This window comes from Charadrius vociferus, unplaced genomic scaffold, assembly GCF_000708025.1.
Source record: "Charadrius vociferus isolate BGI_N301 unplaced genomic scaffold, ASM70802v2 scaffold244, whole genome shotgun sequence".
Lineage (NCBI taxonomy): Eukaryota > Metazoa > Chordata > Aves > Charadriiformes > Charadriidae > Charadrius > Charadrius vociferus.
This window is the reverse complement of record NW_009648822.1, coordinates 2,022,940-2,049,657: the sequence shown is the minus strand read 5'-3', so window position 1 is coordinate 2,049,657 and position 26,718 is coordinate 2,022,940. Positions and strand designations below refer to the sequence as shown.

Genomic DNA, 26,718 nt, shown 5'->3' with positions numbered 1-26,718 from the left:
ACTGAATTGGTCATGGAGATCAGTAGGAAGCAGACTTAACTGCAGAATGTTTAGTCAGCTCTTTTGCTCCATCACTCTTCTTGAAGGAGGAGGTGGAATTAAGAACATTTCTCCCACGAAAAAGACTGTACAGAAGGAGTAGGAGGATTTCTCAGACTCCTTAACAGGAAGGGAATGAAAAATTTAGTGTGTGGGAGAGACAAGAGAGGTTTCTATAGCCCGTGGGGATCCAGTGTTTCACCTCAAGTCCAAGCCCAGATGCATCTTACTTCTGTTCAGGTTACGGTAGTGAATCCCTCATGGGTATTGCCATCAGGTGAGTTTAGTCCTACTAAACAAACTCCTTACTGTTAATGCAGGTCAAGTCAAAATTGTCAAATACAGTTATGTATGAGGACCTCAACAGTTCGGGGGTTTTGCTAATGAAGCCAATTAGGCAGAACCCTCTATACCTCCCAGTGTTTGAAAGCTATAAATGAAGACATCTCCAGGACAGAGAAATGACAGCACACCTTTCTAAGCATCCTTTGGAACAGAAGCATTTTTTAAAGGGACAGGGTAGGAAAACGGTCAACAAGGAGCGTTCCCCATCAGCCACATTCTTTTGAGCTTACACTGAAACCACGAAGAGCAGTCCACACCCTGCTGCAACTCCCCTGCTGCAAGGAAGGGCCTTGTCACAGGGAAGGGCTATGGAATAGGACCAGTAAAGCAATACTTACTATCTAGGCACCTGACCTCCAGAGTGGCATTCTCACTGTGCTAGGATCTGAGGCTTCCTATGCAGGGCACTGAAGAGTTTGGTGCTGCAGAACGGGATCCAAACCTAGCAGCATGTGATGAAGTTGTGAGTGACCCAGACCAAGCAAATGGGGTTTCGGAAATCCTATCCCTCATCAGGAGCCAGACTGCTTACCCAGGGCTGCAGAGACACCTTCATCCACAAAGCCCTGCTGGGCATTCAGGCATTGACTCAGGCATACTGTCTCCTCCTACAGCTAATCTTTTAAAGAGCTGAGGAAGAGTCACTCTTCCCTTTTAACAAAAGGCTGCTGTTGCAGATTTTCTGTAAAACAACTAGGGGTTAGAAACTTGCTACAAAACTGGAAACACAGGTTTTGTTTCTTCTTTGATCTAGATGGGCTCAAATCTATTGTCTCCCATACCCAATGTCCTGGTTTGAGGTAAAACAGGGACAGGATTTACCCTGCTTCCCATGCTCTGTGCAGCTCTCGATAGGTTAAACCTCTCCGCTTCCCCGTAATGTTTTGGTTTTGTGCATTAACAAATGACGTGTTTGTTGGGTCAGAGAAACAGGACTCAATAGGGGACAGAACTCTGTGGCTTGTTTGTTTGAGGCGGGAGTTTGTTGAAATCTGATTTCTGCTACAGACCTGGTGTTTGCATTTTACCTTGAATAGACTCTCAATAAAATGCAGAGAGAGTCCTTTAAGAAAGAAATTAAACTGAAGCCTCTGTCTCTTTGATAGCACATAATCACCAGCAATATTTTCTGATTCTGTTTTGTGAAAACCTTGATCCTATACTTGTGCATTGCTTTAGGAATTGCTTGCCAAGGGGTATTTTGTTTGTGAAGGACTGAGAGTTCCTACATCTTTTGGGGTTGAAACTGGGAAGAGGCTCTCCATTTTGCCCAGATTGAGTTAATACTTAGTAAGCACAGTGCAGGCCCCTAGGAATCTTTAAATAGCAAGATCTCTCACAAAGTTCATGTGCCTCCAGATTAGGCTTTTGGATAAATGACCTTAGTTGCCGTATTTTAAAGTTTATGTTTAGTCACTTCTGTGAAACACTTTCAGATATAGGATGGAAAGTACTGAGCATAATTATGAATTTTTATTCATGAGTTAAACAATATTTGTGGGTTTTGTTAAAATCTACATCTGAGAAGCCAAGCTTCCTTTCACAGAGGTTGCAAAAATACAGATTAAAAGCTGAGGTACATACTGGTAACTGCTGGAGACAAAGGTGTAAAGCTTCCATTTCACTGATGTATGTTTGAACATGCTAGAAGTATGTAACAACCAAGCCTTGGATTACAACAATGAAAGGAAAAATTATGTGTTTTTCTGTTTTTCATGTTATACCCATGATTCTATTGTAGTAAGCTAAATATAATTTAAACACCATACACTCCATTAGGAACTGCTTCTTTGTCAAGATTTTGATCTCTTTTGAATCAATCTACAGCAGCTGTGTGTTGTTTAAAGTACTCTTATTGACTCTTCTATAATTTGCTTTCTTTGAACAGCCTGTGTGCTGTAACATTTGATCAAAGAAATAAACGTATACTTTAACAACCCAAAGTAAAGTGCATGCACATTTTTATAACTCTGCACTATAAAATGTAATTATAGTTGTCTATAGATCACACAGGCTGATATAAATAAAAGTGTTTGAGATTTTTTTTAATGCAAGCCTAGCCAATATATCACGGATTTTTCCCTTTAACACCACTGCCTATCATGCAAAAGCATTAATGAACTGTTTAGAACACAGACAATGCAACTTCTTTTAATAGAAGTTTTTACTCCTCCATTAAGGGGTAACCATATATAAAAACACTCACAGCAAAATTAAGTCAGAAAAACACAACAACCTAAATTTGTGGATTTATAAATTACCGCATAAAGAAAATGTTGATTGAAACTTTGTTTTAAAGACTCTATTTTAATTCAAAGAACAATGGGTATTTAAGATTTAACTACATTCAACAGTTCTGGACTATGGGCATTCATTCACAGCTGACCGCTAGATTTGTGATTATTAAAAATGTAGAACAATAAAGCATATGTGTTTGAGGTTTTATAGCCCTGCAAATTTGACAACTTACATTAATTTCAATCGTCTTTTATATAAACAAACACACAGAGGCCTCCCTGAATTCAGGGCAAATGGAGTCTAATCAATATGAACTACATAATACATAAAGGATGGACGCAAATTTTATAGTACACAAATAAATAATTAATTTATACGTTCTTACTGTAACAAGGAAGAAAAGTCAGCATATTTTGAAGTTTAACAGAACTTTTGCCAGAACTATGGAAACTGTGGAAAGGCATCTCAAGAACAGATAGTGTTATCTGTGTGCAGTCTGGGGAAGGAGAGGTACAGAGATATTTTGCTTCACGCAAAACGGAAGAGTAAGGTGCTCTAGCCGGAGCAGAGCATTTGGAAAGCACGTGGAGTGAAGCAGGCAAAAACCAGGATTAGATTGACTTTTTTTGTATCCCCATCCTCTTGGGTGATGAAGTTCCTCTTGCGCAGTGTCTTTGCCACACAGGGAAAGGGGTTCGCTTACTGCCATCTCTCTGTGGCATGGAAGGGAAGTGGATGTTTTTAATTCTCAGTATAGATACATAAATGCTACTCACGGTATGAGCTATTTAGGTCCCAATTCTGCCACCGTTACTGACACTGGAACTGCTTCAGAAATAAAGCTGTGATTCTGCAGCTATTTGCAGGAGCTTTCAACTTTCTTCTTGTGAATAGTTTCACTGTCTGGAACAGGACTTCTATAAATCTTTGTAGAAATAAATCCTATTATGGTATTGGTTACTACAAAAGGTGACGGAATCTGTAGAAATTGGTGTCTGTGCTAGAAACCATAACCAGAGAGTTTTGAAGTTAGTCAGAAGGCTCCCATTGACCACGTTAGGCTTTAAATCAGGGATCTAATTGAACCTGAATGGTGGACATTACATATCAGAGTTTTATGGCTTTTGATAGGGGTCTTTTTACCTAATACAAGTGTGAGCAGTGGCTAAGGCCCACATCTGGAAACACTTATACACTAGAAAAAACTTTGCGCATGTGTAAGCATATGAAGAACTGTGCATCATTTGCTGATTTTGCTAGAAACTCAGTGCCACATAATCAACATTGGTTTGATAAAGAATATTTGACAGCTTATGGGACTCCAAGAAAACAAAAAGTCTTGGGGGAAAAGAGGGCAAGGTCAGTAGTTTCCATTAAAGATAGTTGTAAGGTAAAAGAAGATGTGGTATTTCTAACCTTGTGATTACTCCTACTGTGTAAGAATCCAGGTAAATAACCACATTTTGTTTTTACCTTACAAAGCAGGGATGTTTCAATGATGAAAATGAAAAATGGGTTTGCTCACAAAAACCTTTGTGTCTGGAACATAGCTATAAGTAGCTCACTATCTAGGTTGAAAATGGTAATGCAGGGTAGTGTGTCCTATTTTTCCATGCTTGCAGTGAAGATACAATACGGGAATTCAGCCTTGGTAATTACTAATACACCACACAGACACAATTACACCCTGTGTACTGCATAAAGGAATCACTTGTGGTCTGCCTCCATTACAAAGAGCAGTAGGAGGCCAACATGCAAGAAGACAAAATGCTTTACAAGGAGGAAGGAGACCAGAAGAGTTGATGTACCCAAATACAAGGACCTTGATTCTTTTTGGAGTGATTTAAGTCCCTTTCCATCAATTATCGTCCTTTGTCTCCAGAGTCTTATCACAAGCAGCATTACAGGAACTGAACAAAACAATACTCAGGCTCAAATAACCCTGTGAACTGTGCTGACATTTCCACACCCTGTTGCTGTGTTTGACCAGAGTATTCAGATTTAAAAAAAACACCACAAAAACAAACAAAAACCCCCAAAACTCCTTACAGAACAACAACAAACATTCCTGTTTTAAATAACATGCACAGCCCTTCCTGGTGTCTTTTTTGCTGTCTAGTATTACTGATCCCTTGCACTGCAATACCACAATGGTGATGCGATATAAAAACCTCTGTAGCACAAAACAAGATTGATTTTCTCTAATGTGACAGCTTTTCAAATGAAAAGTTCCTGCTTTGCAGGGTTCTCAACAGGTTTATTTTTAAATTAATTAGATCCTGCCCCTTGCCATTCCCATCTCCTCTATCCTCTTGGCGAAAACTGAGTTTCAGATAAATGAAGAATTACAAATAAAAAAAATCATTTCTATATATGCAGAAGCACTCTGCAGCTACAGTTTGATTTCTCAGTGAAATAAATCAGCTGCCTACTCATTCTACTTTTACTGCTCAGAATTAGACTAATGAGTTTTTCTTTCTTACTGATATGTGAAGTTTTGAGGGCACAATTTTAAGTGTGTAATCAATGAAAAGCATCTATTTTTTTCATTCATTCACACTAGATATGTGACATTTCATGGTAATTCTTGACAGAACATTGCAGTCATTGCTCATCTGAAAAGAAATTAAAAAACATGTGGAAAGTCAAAAAAAAAGACCTTAGGAAAGTCAGCTATTTTTGACAGTAAGTTAGTTTCTGTGAAACAAAGCCTTGTCTTTCAGAAAGTGTTTACGATCTATGAGAAAAAAAAAAAATATATCCTTGGGCTAAAATGTTTATTGGCACCTTGGAGTCTGAAGAGAGCAAGTCAGGCCTGTGGTTTTTTGAGGGCACTTTATCATCGCCTGCATTCTCAAAGGGATCTGTGAATGAATAGAGCTGGATTACTCAGCCTTCTATTCCACGCCTATTCCTCTCCATTTTCCTTGGCAAGACTGAGAGCCAAGCTATTTTTAGTTAGGCAGTTTTCTATTTTTAGACAAATATCAGTTAAGAGACATTTGTTAGGAAAAAATTAAAAAAAGAAAAACACAAAAGGGGGAGGGGATGAGGCTTCCCATCTCATATTGTGAAGCAAGCCCTTCAACCTGTAACTCCAGGCGTTTCAGCTGCTTCCAATCTTGGAAAAATAAAGAAAATTCAGAGTTCAGGGATTTAAAAATAAACCTACCCTCTGGCAAACAGACCAAAATACAACAAGCTGTTACTATGTGAAACAGTGACTACAAAAACAAAGAACATTCTCCAATGACTAGATTGGGATAAAACTTTGGAGCTATTAAGTTATAAGAATGTTACACAGACATGTAAGATTTTTCCAGCTTCTCAGCCAGATATATAACGTTTTGGAGAAAGGAACAGTGATCTGTGAAGTAGACCTTGCTCTAAGAAACACACATTTAAGTTCCCAGTTTGACAAAGGAAGGCACGATGAACAGAGTTTAAAACACGTTTATATTCTGCACTTTTTTTTTGCCATAGCATTTTTACAACAATGTGTCCAAAACATTTCCTAAGTTATTAAAATATTTTTAAAATGATTACTAAGAACAAAAGAATAAAAGAAAACCAACATGGGGATATGACCAATAACAAGAACTGATCCTTAATAAGTAAAAATCAGGAGGTCCAGAGCTCCCTCAAAATATACTCAAAAGTAGCTTTTTTTCTATTATGTGCTTCAGAGTAACTGACTTTGCATCCATTCTACTTTTCTCTGTCCCTATTCTCTTCTTCCAGGTATGGAAAAACAAGCTATTGGGTGAGCTACTTCACATTTATTTGAGATATATTAGGATTACAAACTATGTTTCGTGTCAACCAAATGCTGGTTGCAAATAAATCATAGTGGAAAACTTTTTTTTTTTTTTTGAGAGAGAAAGCAAAACAAAACAACTAATTATGCAACTTTCCCTTAGCTGCATTTTTCAACATACTGGATTAATTTGAAATATATTAGGGAAAAAAAAAATAGTGTGAACACTTGACCCTCTACCTTTCTTCTTCTAGGCTGCAAAGCATCAAAAATCTATCACTTATTTGAGACACGGCAACAGGATGCTGCAGAGTTATCAAGGAGAGCTTAAACAATAGCCTGTGGATGGAAAGAGAGAGAGTAAAAAATCTCATGGAAATAAGTGGGAGGAAGAGAATAAATTTCTATCTATCGGATGTAGTAGAGGGACTAATTTTGAAAGAGTCCCACTAACTGGAACAGCAGTCCCATTGAAGGACTACTTTGGACCGAATAGAATTGCCTTTCAGAGTTTGCCAGCTTTGAAGTTTTTCTTGCAGTCTTGTAATACCTAATATTTACATAAATCCCAAATTAATGGAATAATAAGAATAGGTAGGTAAGAATATCAGCTTTAGCTTAAAAAAGATGTATTTCTAAATTAATTGCTTGAAAATATGAAATTGAGATTGAAAAAGTGGAGAGTTTTTTAGTGCTTTTGAAAATGGGATATTTTCCCCTCCAAGATCTTCTTGTACTAACCGTGGTTAGGAAAAACATAGAAAAAACTCACATGAGGATATTAGGTTACAATCACATTTTCCGAAGGCTCAAAACTCAGAAGGGAAACAAAGAAAGACAAAAGGAGTATTACAAAAATGCTGAAGATCTTGAAGCCAATCCCATGATTTTGTCATACATAAGGTTAGCAATAATGGTTTGGCTCATATTTACTAAAAATGAAAGAAGAAGTAAGCATTTAAAAAGCCTAAATCATCATCCAAAGGAAATTCTTTGGCCAGTTGACCCTGTCCGATCATCTCCTGGCCTGTGGAAACTGGTAACAGTAGCTGTTTTTTAAACAAGCTGGTCTTCAACCAATTTACAAAGGAAATCAATAATGTATCCCCATTTTACAGATAGGGAAACCGAAGCATTAGGAGGAAATGTGACTTGTCCAAGGTCACACAACAGTATTTGGCAAAGCTATTAATAAAATCCAAGTCTCATGAGTCCTAGTCCAGGGCAGTATCCAATAGACTGTACTGTCTTTAGATCACCCTGAATAACCTTTCTTACATACAGGCTTACTTTCTATACTGTCCCAGATCTTCAGCCCATGGTAGCTGAAATAATTCCCCTGATTTCAGCAGCTGAAGAGCTGACTTGATGTGTATTTCACAGCTTGTTTATATGCAGTAGTATGTTATGATCACAAGAGAAGAAAATACACTTACTACATTAAACAAGCTACAACAGTTGCCTTACCTTTCCTAAAAAGAGCACATTTAGAGAGTTATATGGGCTTATTTACTACAAATATACAGATAAGAGTCTTAATTGATATGAAGAGGCTTTCAGAATCTAATTAACCTCCCAGCTAGTCATTAGCTCTGTGACCTTTAGAAATAATTGACAGAAGGAGTTTTTTTTCCTCTTCATCTCATTCAGAACTTCCACACCAAGTGACTAATCCTACATGTGCTATAGGACCCACAGCACACCTGTAAGAACTGATGGGACAATGCGCAGGAAGTCCATCAGCAAAACAGGACTGTGGCATTCCTCTCAGGCCCAATGTACTGCCCGTGTAACATGGCACACGCACGAACCTTTTGCTGCCTGAGTGCCATCCTCACCACCTCCAACCTTCTGGTGTGCTAAAGCCATACAAAGATTTAAGTCTCAAGTCCCTTAAGCCTGTAGGAGATTTAGTGGTATTTCATGCCAATTAACACTCTGTTGCTGGTCATACTAAATGTGATTGGATTTTCAATTCAAGCTAGTTCTACAAACCTGTGGAAGTATTCATTGTTATCTATCATTAGTTGCATGTTTTCATTATACACATTTTTTTAGAGCAAAATGCTTTTTTTAACAATCAGTAACAAACAAAAAAGCAAAGCTCTGAATTCCACCATCCTATAGGGCTTGGTATTATTTTGTTCCCTACCAGCTTAACATTAAGTTCTGTAAAGATGCGTGTCTGTGTTGTAAAATTTCACATGCCCACAAGCTCACTCCTTCCCCTCAGGGGAAAATGCTGCTGCAAATGGCACTCATGTCTCTTGCTATGTTCAGTTCATTCTCCCTCAACGAATACAGAAGTCTACCAGGGAAGGGAAAATACTCTGCAAAAGTTCAACTCATCAGCAGTTACTAGAGCAATCATAGAATGATAGAATACCAGGTTGGAAGGGACCTCAGGGCTCATCTGGTCCAACCTTTCTTGGCAAAAGCACAGTCTAGACAAGATGGCCCAGCACCCTGTCCAGCTGAATCTTAGAAGTGTCCAAAATGAACAATGTATGACCCTATGCAAAACAAGTTAAAAAGACAATGCTAGATGCTGATTATCTATGAAAAAGAATCTATAATTTGTAAATTATTTTAAAATGTGACATATTATTGCAAATTAAAACTACTTTTTTTCCCCACGGCCAACTAGCAGTCCCATCACAATGGCCCTAGAATTAATTATTCTATTAAAAGTCTCCTGGAGTAGCTCAGGGTAATTCTTGATGAAGTCTTCTTCAGTATCACTAAACGCAAGAGTTTACCCAATGCGAGTTTCTTCAAACTTACCCATTTCGTTGAGAAAGGAGAGGGAAAAGAGGATGGATGGGCATCAACTGTAATGGAAAAGTGATCCTTAACAGGCAGACTGAAGGAGCAGGTGGTGAGACAAGAGACAAAGGAGAGAACAACTTAGTGACACTGTCAGGGACAAGAAGATAGGAAAAGAAGTATGTACTGGAGTTCAATTGGCAAGAAGTTAAGAAGGTTGAAACTGAGGATGAGTTGAAGATGAGGAGACCCTCAGAAATGGTCAAAAGATGGTCCTCAGTATGAGAGGTATAAACATAGTTTGATGGAAACAGGATTGATGTATCTTAGATGGACAATCATGTTACTGTACCATCATCACCTTATTTTGCTCCCTGTTCTTACTGTGCCACGTCTGAAATAGGGCTGTAAACGCTTTGAGGTAGGACCTGTTAGTGTGCATTAGAATACAGCAAAATTGCAAGAGTGAATGGAGAGGCAGGTGAAAGGGCATAGTATGCTTGATAAAAGTAGCATAGTATGCTTGGGGGTGAAAAAAACCTCACAGAGTAAGACAATGTATAGCTGAGAAACCAAATGATCATACAGTTTTATTGAAGCCAGAGGACACAACAGTGTATTACAGGAGCTGACTTCTTCCTATATGTAAAAGTCTATGTGGTGGACCTTGAACTCCTTCTCAGTGTAAAAACAAAACAAAACAAAACACAACAAAAACAAAAAAAAAGAGAGAAAAGAAGGAGTAGTTGAAGCCAGATGCCAGTAAATGAGCCAAAGACCCAAAGGCAGATAGCAAGAGAGATATTTCAGAAGAGGAAAAGACACTGAGGTCATGGAAGAGTTCCTTGTAAGATAAAAGACAGCTGCAAAGATCAGGCAGATGTGTGTGCATGCATGCAAAGCAGCAGTTTTAAGTAGTGAACTTTACAAAATTCAGAGATCTGGGTGGTGATCAGCATTGATAACATAGAACCTAAGTTAGCAAAGAGGAAAATGGAGGAAGTTTGTGTTGTTCCTCTTTTTTCTCTACTAGTGATTAGTGGTATGGCAGAGGGAAACTGAGGAGGTGGATGCGTGTTGGCCAGAAAACAGAAGATCTAGTGAATGGGATGAATTTGAAAGGGCTGATCTAGTAGGAGAACTTGAGTTAAGGGTAGTGATCACTGAATCAGCAGAGGAATAGAAGCCAGTTGGAGAAAGAGGGACAATAAGAGCAGCAGGGTCACAGAAATTGATGGATTGAGGGCTTAAAAAGAGCTGAAAGATGAAGTGGTTAGTGATTTGTGGAGGAATGATTTATGTGCACACAGAGCAAGGATCAGCGTATTAGACTTAGTGTCTAAGAAACAGAATCAAAACCAGGATTCAGAAAAAACTCACTAGAGGTCTGCTAAAGCTGAGACAGTAGCTGATGCTTTGACGTGAAAGAAGTGACAAGGAAGAAGGGACAGTGAGAGAAAAAAACAGGCAGGAAGTTTCACCATAAATCAGCAAAGACTTCATGGCTTAGCTGAAAAAACAGAGCAGATTTCTTTAATATTGTCAGAGTTGTAATCACATTTGCAGCCAAGATGCAAAGCATTTCCCTGTATTCCTGCTCTGAAACATGCCCCCTACAATCAAAGGGTGATGTCCTTTCTGAGCTCCTAAGCGGTGGGCTTACAGGATTCCCATTACCATACTGTGGCAGTGAAATAAGTCGTGTTACATGCACTTCTGTTCTAAAGAAACAAGGAGAGGATCCAGCCTCATTTTAAATAAATGCAAAAAATGCATAATGCACGTACTTATCTGCTGTAAAACTGACATTTACTCTTCGCCATTTCCTCATTGCCATAAGAAAATTATTGCCTAGTCCTATACAACTGTGCTGATAATGTTAAACAAAAAACCCATAAGGTAAGTTTTTTTCTGATAGAGCAGATAGATAGTAATTGGATGTATTGACAAACTTCTAAGGACAGATTGGAACTCTAGTTGTGAAAAAACTACTTCTGTACCAAAGATTGTTTACCAAATGCCACAGGATTTTGTAATGAGAGAAAATGTAATTCCATTTTAAAGTAAAGAATTACAAATCTTCTAGTAATTATATCACAGGATTTTAAATGAGAGCTGCTGAATATATTGTTGTTGGTATTTACATACAGCACTTGGAAGTTAGCATAAAGATTAAATTAATCTTTTTTTCCTCAGTATCAAAGGAATCTTGCACAGGTTCTGCTATTCCTTAAAATAAGTTATTATATCCAGCAACTAACAGGCACTTTTTAACTGAAGCAAAATTGAATGAAAGACTGTGGTGTGAGTGGTTTGGTGGCTGAGGACATAAAGGTTTCGTTTTTAAGAATCCAGTTAACTCTAAACAGAAGTCTCAGAGTAATTTTTTTTTTTGGTTGGTTTTGTTTTTTTTTTTAGAACTAATATGTATCATAAAACCTCCACACAGATTTTGGTAAGACTCTCAATAATTGTTGCCATTGCTTAAAATGGATAAACCTGAGTGTTGAATGCAAATATTCATGCATACACATTGTTTTTTAGTTACCTGTGGATGTTGTAAAGTATATTTACTGGGTAATAACTGAAACACATTCAGCTGGTAGATAATTTTTGTGATCTGTAGAACTCAGGTATACCAAATTGGATGTTAATCAACTCCATTTTGAATGAGGCAACTGGAAAAAATAATCTCAGTTATATTTATTAGATGTAAATAAAATTACTACATGTGTAAAGAAAGTACAAGCTATTCGTTTAAATCATTAAACCAAAAGAGCTCAGACAGTATCAGTAACTGAACTTTACAGTTCTCTTAATATTAGCCACTCCATTTTACATCATGGCAGACGTAATCAGATCATATACCTATAAGTTGGGTAGGGCCAAATTGCTTGATTTGCAGTAAAGTAAGTACTTTTAAGTATTTTTAAGTATTAAAATGAATGTAAAATATTTTTTCCCTTGAAACACAGTGTAATGTTTGTTGATGTAAGACACTTGGTGTCTTCTGATACTTTAAATAACAATTATGGCCTGAAGACTCATTCCTTCAGAAATGCTAAACATAATTAATTCCAGTAATTAAACTGAAAACGTCTCCCTAATAAAATTAACAGCTTTAGCCAGACCTACATGAAAATGCATGTAATTTTTCCATTTGAATAGCAATGGTTTAACTTCAAAGTAATTAACTACATATCAGAGACCTACTCTTCTGATTTTCTCTGAATACAGATTGCTCAAAGATGTTACACCACATTCTAATGACTGATAACACAGTTCTACCACAACCAAAAAGTAACTTAATAGTTAATATTATGCCGAATGTGAACAGAAATTGGATTCTAAGTTACAGACCTTTATACGGGTGACAGTTATATTTAAAATTGTCATGTCTACCTAAAAAAGTTTTCTTTCTCTAATACTGTGTAGAAATCTGTGAGCACAGTGATGCCCTTTTCTTCCGCTGAAATATAGTTATTGAACAGTCATTTAGTTGAAAATGATCAGATTTAATAATACTGTCTGATTCTCAGCTGCTGTTGATTGCTCTGGAAGAACAAGATTAAAAACTTGTAAGTGTGAAATCTAGCTGTCTGAAAGTGAAAAAAAATGGACTCTGTACAAGGAAAATATGTGTAATGTAGTCAGTTTAACTGATCAATTTAAATATTTAAATATGTGGCAGATTTATATCCTGTACCTAAAAATATATCCAAACTACACTGAGAGTCAAGCCATTTCTCAGACTGTAAGCTTTCATGGGCTCTATTCCTCTATTGTACTCATAACTGTGATGTTAATTATCAAGCAAAGGCACGATAATATGAAACCCTTGTTCAAAACCTACAGCCTGCACAAGTACTCCTTTGATCCTGAAGCACTGGTGTGGCTTAAGTATTTTGCATTACAGGCAGAACATTAAAAAACATAACAGAAAAATGATCAAATGTCTGAATTCAGAGCTGACAGAACATACGGAAAAACTATAAACATGGACCTCATTTGGCCTTTTCTGCCTATTGTTAGATGCCCAACAAACTTTGGGTATAGCCAGAAAATTACACGTCTGCATGCAACATTGCCTATCAGCTTATCCAAACTGGCGCGCTACTTTTGCAAGAAAGTGACTTTGCTGGTGCAGAGCAGACTGCTCTTTCTGAAAATCTCAGATTTACAAGAAAATAGACATTATATTAAATTTTACATTTTCACTCAAGTTTCTTGAAAAACCATAGTCTTCGTGATGAAAAGTATTCATTCATTGTGAAGCAAGTAATAAATCCCTAACTACTGGCTTACTCACCTATTCCCATAAGAAAGCCTGCAGGAAGAAGCAGAGATATCACAGGAAACTTTTCCTGCTAAGAATATTCTGGCTTTTTGCCACTAAAAGAGGACAGGTCATTATTTTGGGGACAGAATTTGAATTCTGCTGGACAGGACATGGGCTTACCAGATCTAGGTGACAGGAAAGGCTTCATGTCTATACAGGACATTGGAAGTAAGAGAGGAAAAGAGATGATGGAGAGGAGGAAGAAATTATGTACTTTCCTCTTAGTCTTAACTCACATAAATTTTTGTTCTGCTGTCAGAACCTCATCCTCTTCTAAGGGGGGAGAAAATCTGCTGGAAGATCATGAAGGAAACAAAACAGTAACATCCTATATGTTGACATAAGGATAGACAGAAAAGTGGTACATATTCCTGGGTTGCAGTCTTTGCCAATCTACAGTGGTGTGACTGTGACATCTCACAACAAGTGTAACAATGGCTATTATACTGCTACTTTTTCTCTACCAAAAACATTTTATATGTAATTCACACGCTTAGGTTCTTCCATTGCTAATCCCAAATACAGGACTAACCCAGGTGAAGATTCCAAAAGCCCCAAAGTCTGATTTTAGACAACATCGAGATTACTTAAAAATCTGAAACTAACACCTTTAAAAAGATCTGAAGAAATCTAAGTGTATAGGCCAAGGTATTCAGTAGCATTTATGAATACATTTTCACTGATCTTTAAGACATGACACCATCCTTCCAATACTTTTTTAAATGATACCGTCAGATGCTTAATCACTTAGGTGCTTTGAAAATAGGAGTTGCATAAGTCACATAAGCAATTTTTTAGATATCTCTCTAAGTGCTTGGCTACTACAAAAAAATCATTGAAAGCTTCATTTATTTTGCATGGCTTGAATCTTAATGAGATTATAAATTAAACTGACTTTTCTGCAAATATTAGAAGCTTAAAATTGAAAACCTTAAATTTTAATTAATAATTTTTAGTAATTGTAAATACAACTTGCCCCATATAATTTTTAAAAAAAAAATAATTACAAGGTGTCTCTAACATTCTGATCATTCTGATTGTATTGCTTTGATACTGTCATTAAATTACGGTAAGAGTATTCTGTGTGAGGTAACTGAAACATTTGTTATTGTGCAGCTCGTAAGTAAAAATTTCTTGCATTTTATTAAACCTCCTTCTTCTGTAAATAATCAAAATGCTACACAAGTCAGTTGAATGCCTTAAAGCAGTGATTCTAAACCTTTTTCTTCCACATCTTTTACAATGTTTTTTTAGTTACTCCTGGACAGGGGACTTTATAACTTTTGGAGTGAGGAGACAAGGCACACAACGTTTTCCGGACAGCATGTCACCGGGAGCAACTAGGAGACAAGAGGGAGATTCAGCTGGGAGGTAGTGGTCAAGGCATGGAGAGGACTAACGGGACAAAGGGACAAAGCAGCAGAGAAAGCTGGATGACAGGGAGCCAGACATCCTATTGCAGGAGTTTCTGCTGAGCATGCGAGACTCAGCAGGATAAAACCTAGAGCTCAAAGAAGATTGGATTCTCTCCGGCCTCTGCTGCACCATCTCCAACCCCCAAACCAACACTCGGTTGTCCCTGTTCTGCTCTCCTACTGCTGTGTCCCCTCTGGGGTACGTTCTACAACCCTTGAGAAAGATGATCAGGCCTCTTGCTTTGACTACCTCCGCCTCAGAGCAAAGTCAAAAAAGAGTCCTCGCAGAACAGAAAATCTTACCTCAACAATATCCGAATTCGTTCGACTCTCATGTGGCTCATTGTACTCGGTATATTTCAGCAACACCTTGTCCATGTCAGTGCTGGCATACTGGAACAGTTTGTTGGTGCTGTTGAAGATGATTAGAGCAATCTCACAGTCACATAAGACACTAAGCTCATAAGCCTTCTTCATTAACCCAAATTTCCTCTTTGTAAATGTCACCTGGAAAAAAGGAAAAAAAAAGTCCATCAAAAATCCCCAAGCTGGTCTTTGTAGTCCTTTTTTTTTTTTTTTTTTTTAAATAATACATGCTGTAGTCTTTGAATTGAACATGTTCAGAACGCAAATGCATAAAAATAAATATAGTTCCAAAATAGAATATAAGTACGTGTGTGTGTTACGTAAGTGGGGAAATTTATCTAACTGTCACTGCAAAAATCTCAAGGTACAGCTAAAGAGCATGGGGCATTTTCATTAAGTAGTGCTATGAAGTGTTGATACTGCATCTTTCTCTGTAACTTTTTAATTCATATACTCTTCATATTGCATACACCCTTCCCATTCAATATTTTAAAACTGCACCTCAGCTTTACGGGTGTAAATAGTTTGAACACTTGGAGCCAATTCTTATTTTTGACAGTGACTGACTTTGATTCCATGCCCCCCGAACTCCTGCTAGGTTTTCAGTGGAAGAAATTATTTCATACAGAATTCAAGTTGTGTGAAACAGATACACACACTAACAATAATTTGAAGAAATATCTGGTGTTAAATGTTCAAACACTCATAGGAGAAATGTGAAATATAAAGCACGGATGAAGAATAAACAACAGTTGGTCAGTAACAAATATCACCTTTGAAACAAGTTTTTTTCTAAACAATGATGTAGCATACTTTATTTCATTTCAAATTAGATACTTAAAAACATGAACTGGCATTTTTTAGTACGAAGGACTTTGGGTCATATTATATAGGAAAAAATAAGGACGAACTAGTATGTTCTGAGTAGGCCAGTTAATGCCCTGACATCATGCAAAACCTAGGCAGTATGAAAAATATCGTTACTCTATACAAAACCATAATTTTCCACAGGGACTGTTTTGACAATGAAAGACCAGCACATCAAATAATGCTCTTTTTTTTTTTTTTCTCTCTTCTTTTCTTCACTAGCTTACAAGTTCCAGTAAGACACGTGACTCAGAATAAGAAACTACCATGAGCTGTTTAAGGTAATTGTATGTTGAATTTTTCTTCTCCTTTTGTTTATTCATATATGCAATTTCCATTAAGTGTATACAATGACTGTGATTTTTTTTACATCTATTTTTTTCCTCTACTAACTTTCAGTGACAAGAATTTTTAAGATGAAAATATGGTTTTGCTAAGCCTATTATTAATCAAATTTAACATGTAGTCAAGGTATTTGATATCTCAAGGACAGGCACGCCACTAAGTTTATAGGTCTGCCTAACCCTGCACTTGTTGCTACCATTCCTTAACACCCATAAGCAGTAGCATCTCTGCACTTTAATGCTGAGGCAAGAACATTCATCTCTACGTGGTTCATATGGCTGCTGTTTTATCTTGTCACACTCCTAATGCAAGTTAATGCTAACTGCGACCCCAGCCTACCTTGAAATCCCAGCACGTCAGGCCATGGAAAACGTGACCTTTAAGTATCGCTAAGCACTATTTGCTAGTCCCTCCCAGAAAGATGAGGCTCTGTGCCCATACTATGAACATTTATTCTCCCAAATGTATACTGAATGTTATTCCTCTTATTGTCATTTCAATCTCTTTAGCCTCTGTCAACACACCGTTAAGAAAAGATGGATTGCCATTAAATACAATTATTCAAGCATTTTAAAAACACACTTTCCACAGCACTGGTTCAAGTATGCATAATTGGTAGTAAGTTCTTTCTAAATTTGTCTGTCTCAATGTCTTTTGGTATTTGGAATGAATAACGAGATAGGTAACAAAACTTCATTCCAATTCTGAAAAAAACCTCTAGTCTTTCAAATACTCCTTTTATGTTTTCTCTAATTACAGAAAATTGCAATGCATTTGTTGAAACACATATATATATAAAAGCATGTTTTAGAAAAAGATAAACATACAGAAAATAAAATGTACTAACTCAACATATTTTTCTCTATCTAAAATGCCTTTCAATCAACTTTTTGACCACAGTGCTGTAGGTGGAGTGTCTCTGTACAGTATGGTTTCTGTTGCACAGAAACCTCAGAATTTAGCATGTTACAGCTTCTTACCATCAAAGTACACTCCAGTACAGAAATATCTTTAAAGCTACTGTTTGTGTTTACTGTTAGGTGCTCCTGAACATTTAGAATAACCGCAGAGCTGTGCTGCATAGCACATACTTATTTCATAATAGTTATCACCAGAAGGATACTGGTTAGAGTTCCTTTTTGTGGAAAGCGAAGAAAAGAACAAATCAGCTAGATCTTTTTTTTTCTTTCTTTAAAATACAATCTTAATTGCTCTGAATTTGATTTGTTTTTAACTCCTTGATCTTTCTAACATTTTTTAAATTTATCAGATGATGCTCTCTGTCGTTGCTCATAAATGCATTATAAATCTGTATCCATTACTGTTTCTATGGTGATCTGAAATATTACTTTTTAAATATGCCATTCATTGTGTATTATCTTTACATATATATATAACATATATATACATATATGTAAATGTATCATGCTTTTACAACAGTTTATAGTAGGGGTGAGAGTCTATTTTCAAATGCACAGTGAGAAGTCAGTAATTTCAGGAAAGAATAAGAATACTGTTCAAGCCATTTACAAAACATTATATTTTTTCACACCTTCTTCTATGTGGCTACATAAGGAAGATGAATATATTTCTCTTCCATATGCTAAAATATTTTTGTGAGCAATTTAAGTAGACAGCATCTTTATTACTTAACTTTTGGGTCTCAATTTGTTAACCATTTGTTATGTTAACCATACTGACCCAAACTAAAAGTATCTAATAAATACTGTCTAAGGTAACAGATAATACACTAGTATTGCAGAAATTTTGCTGAGTGGTAAAAATTAGCATAAATTATTTAAAACATTTGGTCTCTTTTGCCTCAGTGGAAGGCAGTGCGCAACCTACACTTAAGAAGCTTTGACTATAGTTGAACTGACTCAGTGCTGAGAATGAACAAGACACACACACCCTGCATAAACAGAAGCTTTTGAGTACCAAAAAATCCAGGTGGTCACATAATCTTACTGTCATATACTGCATTAAAGTTCTCAGTCATGATAGCATCATATAACAACAGAAAATGTAATTTTGACATTTGACATAAAGAACACTATGAGACTGAAAGAAAACACACGTACAGTGAGACAATTCACCAACGTATTAAAAAAAAATTACATCCGAAAAAGAGCATCCATTTCTACATCTGTTTAATATTTAACTTTTTTTCAGCAGCAAGAATCAAATCACTACATTTTCTTTCCTGACGATATTAGTCAAGATACGATTAATTAACCCTGCTGTCTATACTACTGCTAATTTGTAGGTGTTTTTCTGTTCACAAATTTTCTCCTTTTCAGGAGAATGATAGGCAATTTAGGAAGTCCTTCTCTTGTTGGGGTATAATATTTTATAATGACAGTGTGTGAACTGGGGAGAACAAAAGTGCAGCATAGGGAGGAAGTGGAACAGATAAGAAGCCAGCGTTCAAGTGTCTTTAAAACCTTTTTAAGCATGTGTATATAAAACATAAGGTTTGAAACACTGACATATTTTCTAAATGCTTTTATGAGGTATTTTTATGCATAGCTTTATATGTATTGCGAAAAGAGCAATGTGCAGAGAGTACCACATTTACCTCTGAAACATACCAAAAAATAACTTAATTCCATCCTTTCATATTAACTGAAGACACACTAGTCTACTACTATTTGTCTTAGCGCTATGGTTATTTCACTTATCTAAAGGTTATTTTTAAAAAATTAAGAGCCAAACTGCTCTCATAACAGGAATGGTGGTTCTGAGATGGCAGGTGACTAAAGCCTGCTGTATTTTCGTATATGAAGAATGCTGGTGCCTTTATAGGCTGTAAGCAAATCAGATGCTGCTCTCAAGTATTGAGAAAACTAAAAAAAAAACCCCAACAGTGAAGAAGCCAGCTTCAAACTTCCTTGATATAAATCAAAGTGAGCTTTTTATGTATTTTGGATGAAATTCTGACTAAAGGTGAAGCCCACTGTATGTGCTAAAGGAAGGGCATTGACAAAAGAGTTTTTTTAAAAGGACGTTTTTCCACTTCAACTCTGGCTGTTCTTCAATACCATGGAAACACCTCCCAACTAGCTCTTCATGCATAAAGCCACAAGAGTCTTCTGAGAGATGGTTCATGGACTAGTCATTGCCATGTCTGCAAGCGGGGCTGTAGACAGCCTGAATTCAAGTGTGCATATCACACACTGTGATACGCTCCACTTAGAGGGTAATTTGGCCCAGAGAGCAGACTTGCTTAATCGCTAGTAGGCAAAACTTACTTAAACGAAATAAACTAGAAGGTAACGTTGCTTGGTTGCAAGCATAAATTCTTTCATGTGCTGAAATTTAAATTTAAATGTGTATATGTGTAAACGGTTATAGTGGCCACTGGTAATAGTCTTTATTTAGCTAAATTTGTAACAAAAATTATATGCTTCTTACAGATGTTAATATATTAGTGGAGGAACAGAAGCAGCCATAAATACTCCCATTTAATGAATAAAGCTTTTAGGATACATTATTTGTCGCAATGTAGTCTTTGTTTCTTTCTCTGTCTTTTGGTGGGAGTTGGTTTGGGATTATTTTATTTTATTTCGTTTTTAATTCAGGTCTTTCTAGTACTTTTTCTGAAATCTCATGCACTCTGAGAGCCTTAGCTACAAGAGCACTCTGTATTTGTCACTAACAGTGACAGCATATGTGCTAATGTTTTACGTTTTCAAAGTAGCAGTCCTGTGATCTTTCAAGCAATTCAGTCCAGCCAGTGGCAAAATACCAGTGTTCTCCTTATGTCTTCCTATCCTGATTATAAAGACATATAGCTGCTGACATAGGAAAATGAGAGAAACAGGGAGTTTGCACATAATCCTTCCCATATACATTTCCTGCCATTAAATGTGTATGAGTGACTAGAGAAAATCAGGGACCACTGATGCACAGAAGTATCTGATAGAGTCACTGCCTGGTCAAAAGAAATATTGTTCCGTTTGTCCTTAATTCATCTGGAATGTCTAAGTCTCTGACTCGGGGACTACAGCAAGCATGGTAGATACGATGTGTGTGACAAACAGAAGGTACTATGTAAGCAATCGACCTAACCTCAAACATAACAAATTCAAGTTGGACATGTGCAAACCTATGAGCTCTTGACTAAAATGTCACCGCCAGGCAGCTAGTCCTATCATATTTTGAAACCCCAGATAACTACTGGAAAGGCAAGAGTTCTTGTCATATTCTCTCTTCCCCTTCCTCCTATTTGATTTCTGTTTGGATCTGTTTGTCATATGAAGAGACCTGGCTTCAAGAATCTTTACTGTAACCCTCAGTGGGACTGGGAAGCAGCACCAGTGCAGGACTCGCTCTAGACAAACCTTCCTTTATGCAACAGCTAGGCATGACATATTAAATGAAAGACCCTTTAAAGAGCAGTGAAGGACCTTCAACAGTCTGCTTCCATGTTCCTGTAACCCTCCAGCATAACTTACAGGGATGATACAGCAGTGATTTATGTTGGTAAAAGAGCTATTGTCCTGGAAAGCCTCAAGCATATTGAGCTACAACTTGCTGAACAGTCCAGATAGAGAGGAGTTCTAAGCAGGATGCCCTAAAATTACAGCTATAACAAATAAAATGCTCATGATCAAACCGTATAAAGAGGAATGTTTTGTACCTGTGTGTTACTCCCCATTTTCAGCATATTAGTACATAAATAACAGATCAAATACTTAAAATAGTGATGTTATTCAGTCTGCCCAAATTCGACACATAATGGTGGATCTCTCGTACAAATTTTGTCTTTGTAAGTAAAGAGAGGAGGGATAATTGGAAAATGTGTTAATTAACAGATGATATAGCAACTCAGAAATTAGTAGGTTAGGCAGTATCAATATGCTTCCCACTTTAACTTACAAATGAAGATCTAAAACCAGACAGGGATGCAAGGATAATAATGGTTAATCTCTGACACTTCATTTCCTTTTGTTGAATCAGAGAGATAAGATTAAGTCTATTATATATAGATGTACAGATACGTACATATTTTAGGCAAAAAACATCACTTTATCAAAAACACAGTAGCTAATACAATATGCAAGAAAACTGACTTCTTTTTTCGATATGCTATCACCAGTTCTGGCAGGTACAAATAGATGTTTAGGGTAAAAAACATGTTTACTAGTTCTGTGCTGCTAAAATGTTCATAAGGTAAAGGTCAAAGAATATTTCATTCCCTGCTGAGCAAATGGTCAGGAAGCACATTTGTCTGCATTTCCTGTCATAACAGGAAGAGTGTAACTTCTTCCTCTCCACAATGGCTTCAGTTCTGCTTCCCACCTCCAGCTCTTTCTCCCCCAGGGCTTTCCGAACCATTCCTTGCAAGACATCAAGATTGTGCCTGTGTCTGCACTGGTTTTCAGCTCTGCTGTGTTGGCAGATGCCTCATTCACTACTGCACTCTCTTTACTTAGGCTTCTTGCTCACACTTCAAATTAAAAGTAATTTGACCTAAATATTTACCTTATGCTAATTCACTCTAAATTATGCTCAGAACATACATGCTTGTAATACAAGCACACTTAACCTTAAATATAATATATTCTAGAAATTCACGGTTCAGTTGAGCAGCTCCCTTAAAACTATAGTTCTCAGGTAGTCTGGCATAACATGTAAAGTGCTGCCAGAGTTGTACAGATCACTGCAATTTAGAAGTCATGAAAACTTCGGCTGTATTCTTTGCTTACAGAAACCTAACTTTACTTCTGGAAAAAAAAAAAAATAGCACCAGGGCCTAACTGTAATGCTATATTCCAAGTACATGTCTTATTGTGTGCAATTTAATCTAAGCAAGAGAACGAAGTAAAATATGTAAAAAATAAAAAGCATGTGATGTTTAAGACAAAGGTTCATTGAACAGAATGATGCTTAGCTGCATAGTTAAGCAGTTATGTTTTCATATGAAAACATTTCCCTGGGGGAAAAAAGGCATAAAATCTCAGATCTTGCATAAATGAAGACACCCCATGAGTGAAGACTGAAAATATCAGGAAATAGGTGGAAAAAAAGTTTTCTATCTAACTTGTGCTCATTTTAGCACTAATATGCAAGGCTCTTCTCTCTTTCTACAGGGGAGTTACTGATTCAGCTGGTAGTCTCTTACTCTTTCCTTTTAAACAGAGCTGAAACACAGATAAAAATAGATACACGAGGCTGAAATTAGTTTTGAAACCAGCAGCACTAGGTATCGAAGTCAGTAGAACAAATCTAGGTCTTCCTGCAAACGGTCATTTCCCTCCAGGATATTCTTCCCCTGCCCCATAACCTCACTTTACTTATCTGCTTTAATTTGTTCTCTATTGAGCTGATAACTGCAGTAAGTCTTGGTTTATAGCTTTACAGATTTGCGGGAATCAAAGAATGATAAAGTCTATGCATGAAAAAGTTAAACAGCAAATGTTTGTTACTGTTGTACCCTGTAGAATTGCACAGACATGATACTTTAAAAAGAGTGCCTTACTATTTAAACACCTTAATACTGAAGTGTACATTTCCTATGGTATTTAATAACACTTAAGCTCCCAGCACCTCATTACAAATTAAAAGAGATGTTTTAAACAGTATGCAGAATCATTAGCTAAGCTCAACTCAGTTTTAACTGTGAATCTGACAAAGGCATGCTTCACAAGCAGTAAAAAGAATGCAGAACTAATGAGCAAGATGATCAGAGGAATAAAAAATGGTGGATGGCCATATAAGACCTGATATTTCTTAATACTAACTAGAAAAAACAGTGGATTAAAAGTAAGAGGGTGTTCCAGACCCGATATCAAAATGTCATTGGGTCAGTATGCCCTCTTTCCTGGGTCAGTGTATCTCTGGATTTAGCTCACAGACCGTGGATTTGATGAGATATTTTGTAAGTGACCTTGTATAACAGTAATACAATATCGTTTACGTCATTACACCTGTTTATTTTAGGCCAGGGTAGCCCTGTCTGGACTGTTGCAAAGAGAGTTTCAGATGATCCCAGTCTACAGAAGACCACAAAAGGCCTTCATCAAAACTAATAAAATATTTCAAACAGATGAAAAACAAAAGAGAAAAAATACAATGACTTTTCTGAGGTGGACGAATGCAATTTTTCCTTTGTGTGTTGATCATAACAGAGCTTCAATTAAGAAAACAGGTGAAAATAAAGTTCACCCATGTTTTTGCAAATGCCCTTCCTCTTTCCTTTCTTTTTTTTTTTTTTAAACAATGAAGAATTCTTCACGGAAGCCTTCTCAAATCTGCCCAACTAAAATTTCTGCACAAAGAACTTGTACCCGTCAGAAGCTTCCAATATCAGATGTCAGTGCCAACATTTTTGGCTGTTGGTTCTGTTGGTGGTGCAACTAATAGCATGTATGCAGTCTACTCGAACGGGCTGTTGACAAGGCTACCGCTTTCTCATGAGCCTGAGCAACACTACCAGAGATTTGTTCCACGTTTATGAAGACTATATTATCCAGTGTTGCAATAATAAAAATAAAGTCTCTGGTCATGTTGTCTGCTTATAACATGATTCTTTTGAGAATTTTCATTTCCATTTAATATCATGATGGTAACTAAACTACACAAATAAATACACATTTACTCTAACCCTAGCAGTTATTCATACTCCTTCTCCCTGTGGCTTAAAGCAGAGTGAAGGGGAATTTCTCCGATGGGCTTTTGTGAAACTTTCACAACGAAAGAGAATTTGTAATCACACAGAAGATTCAAACATCCTTGCCACCTTTGTCACCACACGGTAACTATGAGGGCTAGGAAAATACAGCCAACTGGCAGCCCACATGAAACAACATTAAATTAATGGCTCCTCCTAGTTAAAAGCCTGAATTCTGCACTCACTGAAGTCGATGACAGAGCTCTTATGCAGTCCAGGGTAAAAGGACTGGGCCTCTAATGTCTAGGTTGCAGTAGTTTTCCTTTAACTTATCCCAAAATGTTGAAGTTTCAAAGAGTTTTTGGAAAAGTGTAGATCATATCCCCATATTGCACATTTCTCTGAGATTTGCAGACAGACATCTGACTCTGAACAGCTTCAACTTACATTTATTACCCGTATGGTCACTAAAGTACACAAATCCAACCAACTAGACTTGCTCAGAAGAAATCTTCTCATAGGGAGGTCAGCACTGTTTTTGTCTTTCCCAATCCACTCATACAAGCACTTTGGACAGTAGAGGAGTCTCCTACCATATCAGACAGTAGTGTGGAAGAAAACAGCTGTTCTACCAATAGAACAAGTACTCCATTCAACGATTAACGTAAATAGCTAGTCAGGACACTGAGCAAAAGTGGAAAAGCAATGACAAAAATCACCCTCCACAGATCTTGTAACAACTTAAACCCTTTTGCAATACACCCTTTTATCCAAACAGATTCACCCTTGCAGTGAGAGAGGGCAGAAGAATTAAACTATTGCTGTATCCCCTCGTTCAATACATGTTTCAACCTATTCTTCCCTGCATGTGCTGTCCTGCAGAGAATTTATGTGCTTGAAAACAGCTGGGGATGCGCTATTCATGTGTGTCATATTCCCATCTAACATGCCTTGTGTTGTGAAACCACATTGAGCTTGAATATAAGCAACAAGACAGTTTCAAGTCAACAGATTTGCTGCTGTTGTTGCCAACATCTTTCAGTGATGCAGTAAGAAGGAAAAGAAAACAGTCTTGTAAACTGAATAGTTCTCTCTCCATGTAAATGGAGCTACAAATAAGCTTTGTGGAGCCATGCTTCAGCTGGTATCTTCACTTTATTAATCAAAAACTTTTAAACCCTCCCCCCCTTTTTTTTTTTTCATGGTACAATCTTTTAATCTTTTCTACGCATTCACATATTCAGATGTCATCAAACAAAAAAATAACACAAGAATATAAACCAATTACTATTTTAAGACTACTGGAAGTGTGCAAGTTAGAAAACAAACTGATGCAGCTTCACTGAAGCAGTGATAGTTCATGGAATATATTATATTTTAAGAAACAGTAAGGCTTGTGAAAAGGTACTTCTCATACAAATGGTTAAAGAACTATCAGCTATTAGTGAAAATCCAGTTGTACTTAATCACATATATATCACTTCAATTAAAAAGCCTGATCCCACAGTCCAAGTGACTCAATGGAAATCTTTTCATTGGCTTCACTGAGCTTTAAATCAGGGCACTAAATGCAAAGAGGATAAAACCAGTAGAAACACTTTAAAAATAATGTTTCAATATATTAGTAGAAATGAGAAGTAGAAACAAGCCAATTATACTATGTGGAGGGTAAAATGTAATGTAAATCTATAGCTTCAGCCTCACAGTGACTAATCAACATGATGTATATTACCAAAGATAATAAAAGATAAATACTTTCTTCACTAACACTACAGTTGTTAGTATTCCAGTGTTACAGTTTTATTCATAATTATTAATTCTGAAAGCTGGTGCTAGAGGTTTTGAAACTCTACAGTGAATGAATTGAAAGACTAGCTTTCTTAATTTTTTAAAGTAAATTTAGCCTCTTGAAAGTTAACTCTCTGACAAAATTGGGGATTAAGTTCTCCATAAATCCTATATTTGAGTAAGCAACTTTACACTGAAGGTATTGTGTAAACTGATGTTACTAATGGCAAATTTTTGTAGTATCATTTACAAAATAATTCACATTCACTTCAAATAAAAGCCATGGTAGCATGGGAAAGTTCCAAACAACTACTGTCTTAATGTTGAATGATAAATTCAGCTCAATATTTCAAATCCAATTTTGACTGCAACATATAGAGCAATTAAAATAAATATGATGGTTATTTTACATTGATAGAATTACTGCTTTTTGGCTTGGCCCACAGCAATAGGCAACCTTTAGGGAAAACACACAATGTATCCATCATAAATATAATTTTGCTATCAAACATGATTTTCTTTTGTGGAGAACACAAGTGAGTACTAACACTAGAGAATTTAAAAATTCTGGGAAAGCATATTTGAAGAGTATAATTTGTTGTTATCCCTAGGCTGAGTTTTTTAAGGCTTTATAACATGCTTGAAGACTAACAACATAATAACTTCTTAAAAAACAATTTGAATGTATGAAGAAAGTTACAGATCAAATGAATAGAACTAGTATATTAATAGTAATGCAGTGTCAAGTTCTTAAAAAAGACTTACTGAAGATTACTCCAAAATTGCAGCCACGTGTATGAAGAACCCTAATCACAGTGTTAAATAATTTTATGGAGAG

At 36.6% G+C, this 26,718-nt stretch overlaps 1 protein-coding gene across 5 annotated transcripts in view; it reads right to left on the bottom strand.

Annotated features, from left to right (window-relative positions):
- Positions 1-26,718, bottom strand: part of MEF2C (myocyte enhancer factor 2C) — a 123,506-nt gene that overhangs the window by 48,542 nt on the left and 48,246 nt on the right. For all 5 annotated transcript variants that reach the window (XM_009886854.1, XM_009886853.1, XM_009886855.1 and 2 more), the window contains one exon: positions 15,203-15,406. In XM_009886854.1, the coding sequence (XP_009885156.1) occupies positions 15,203-15,406 (204 nt within the window). The remainder of the gene's footprint in view (positions 1-15,202; positions 15,407-26,718) is intronic.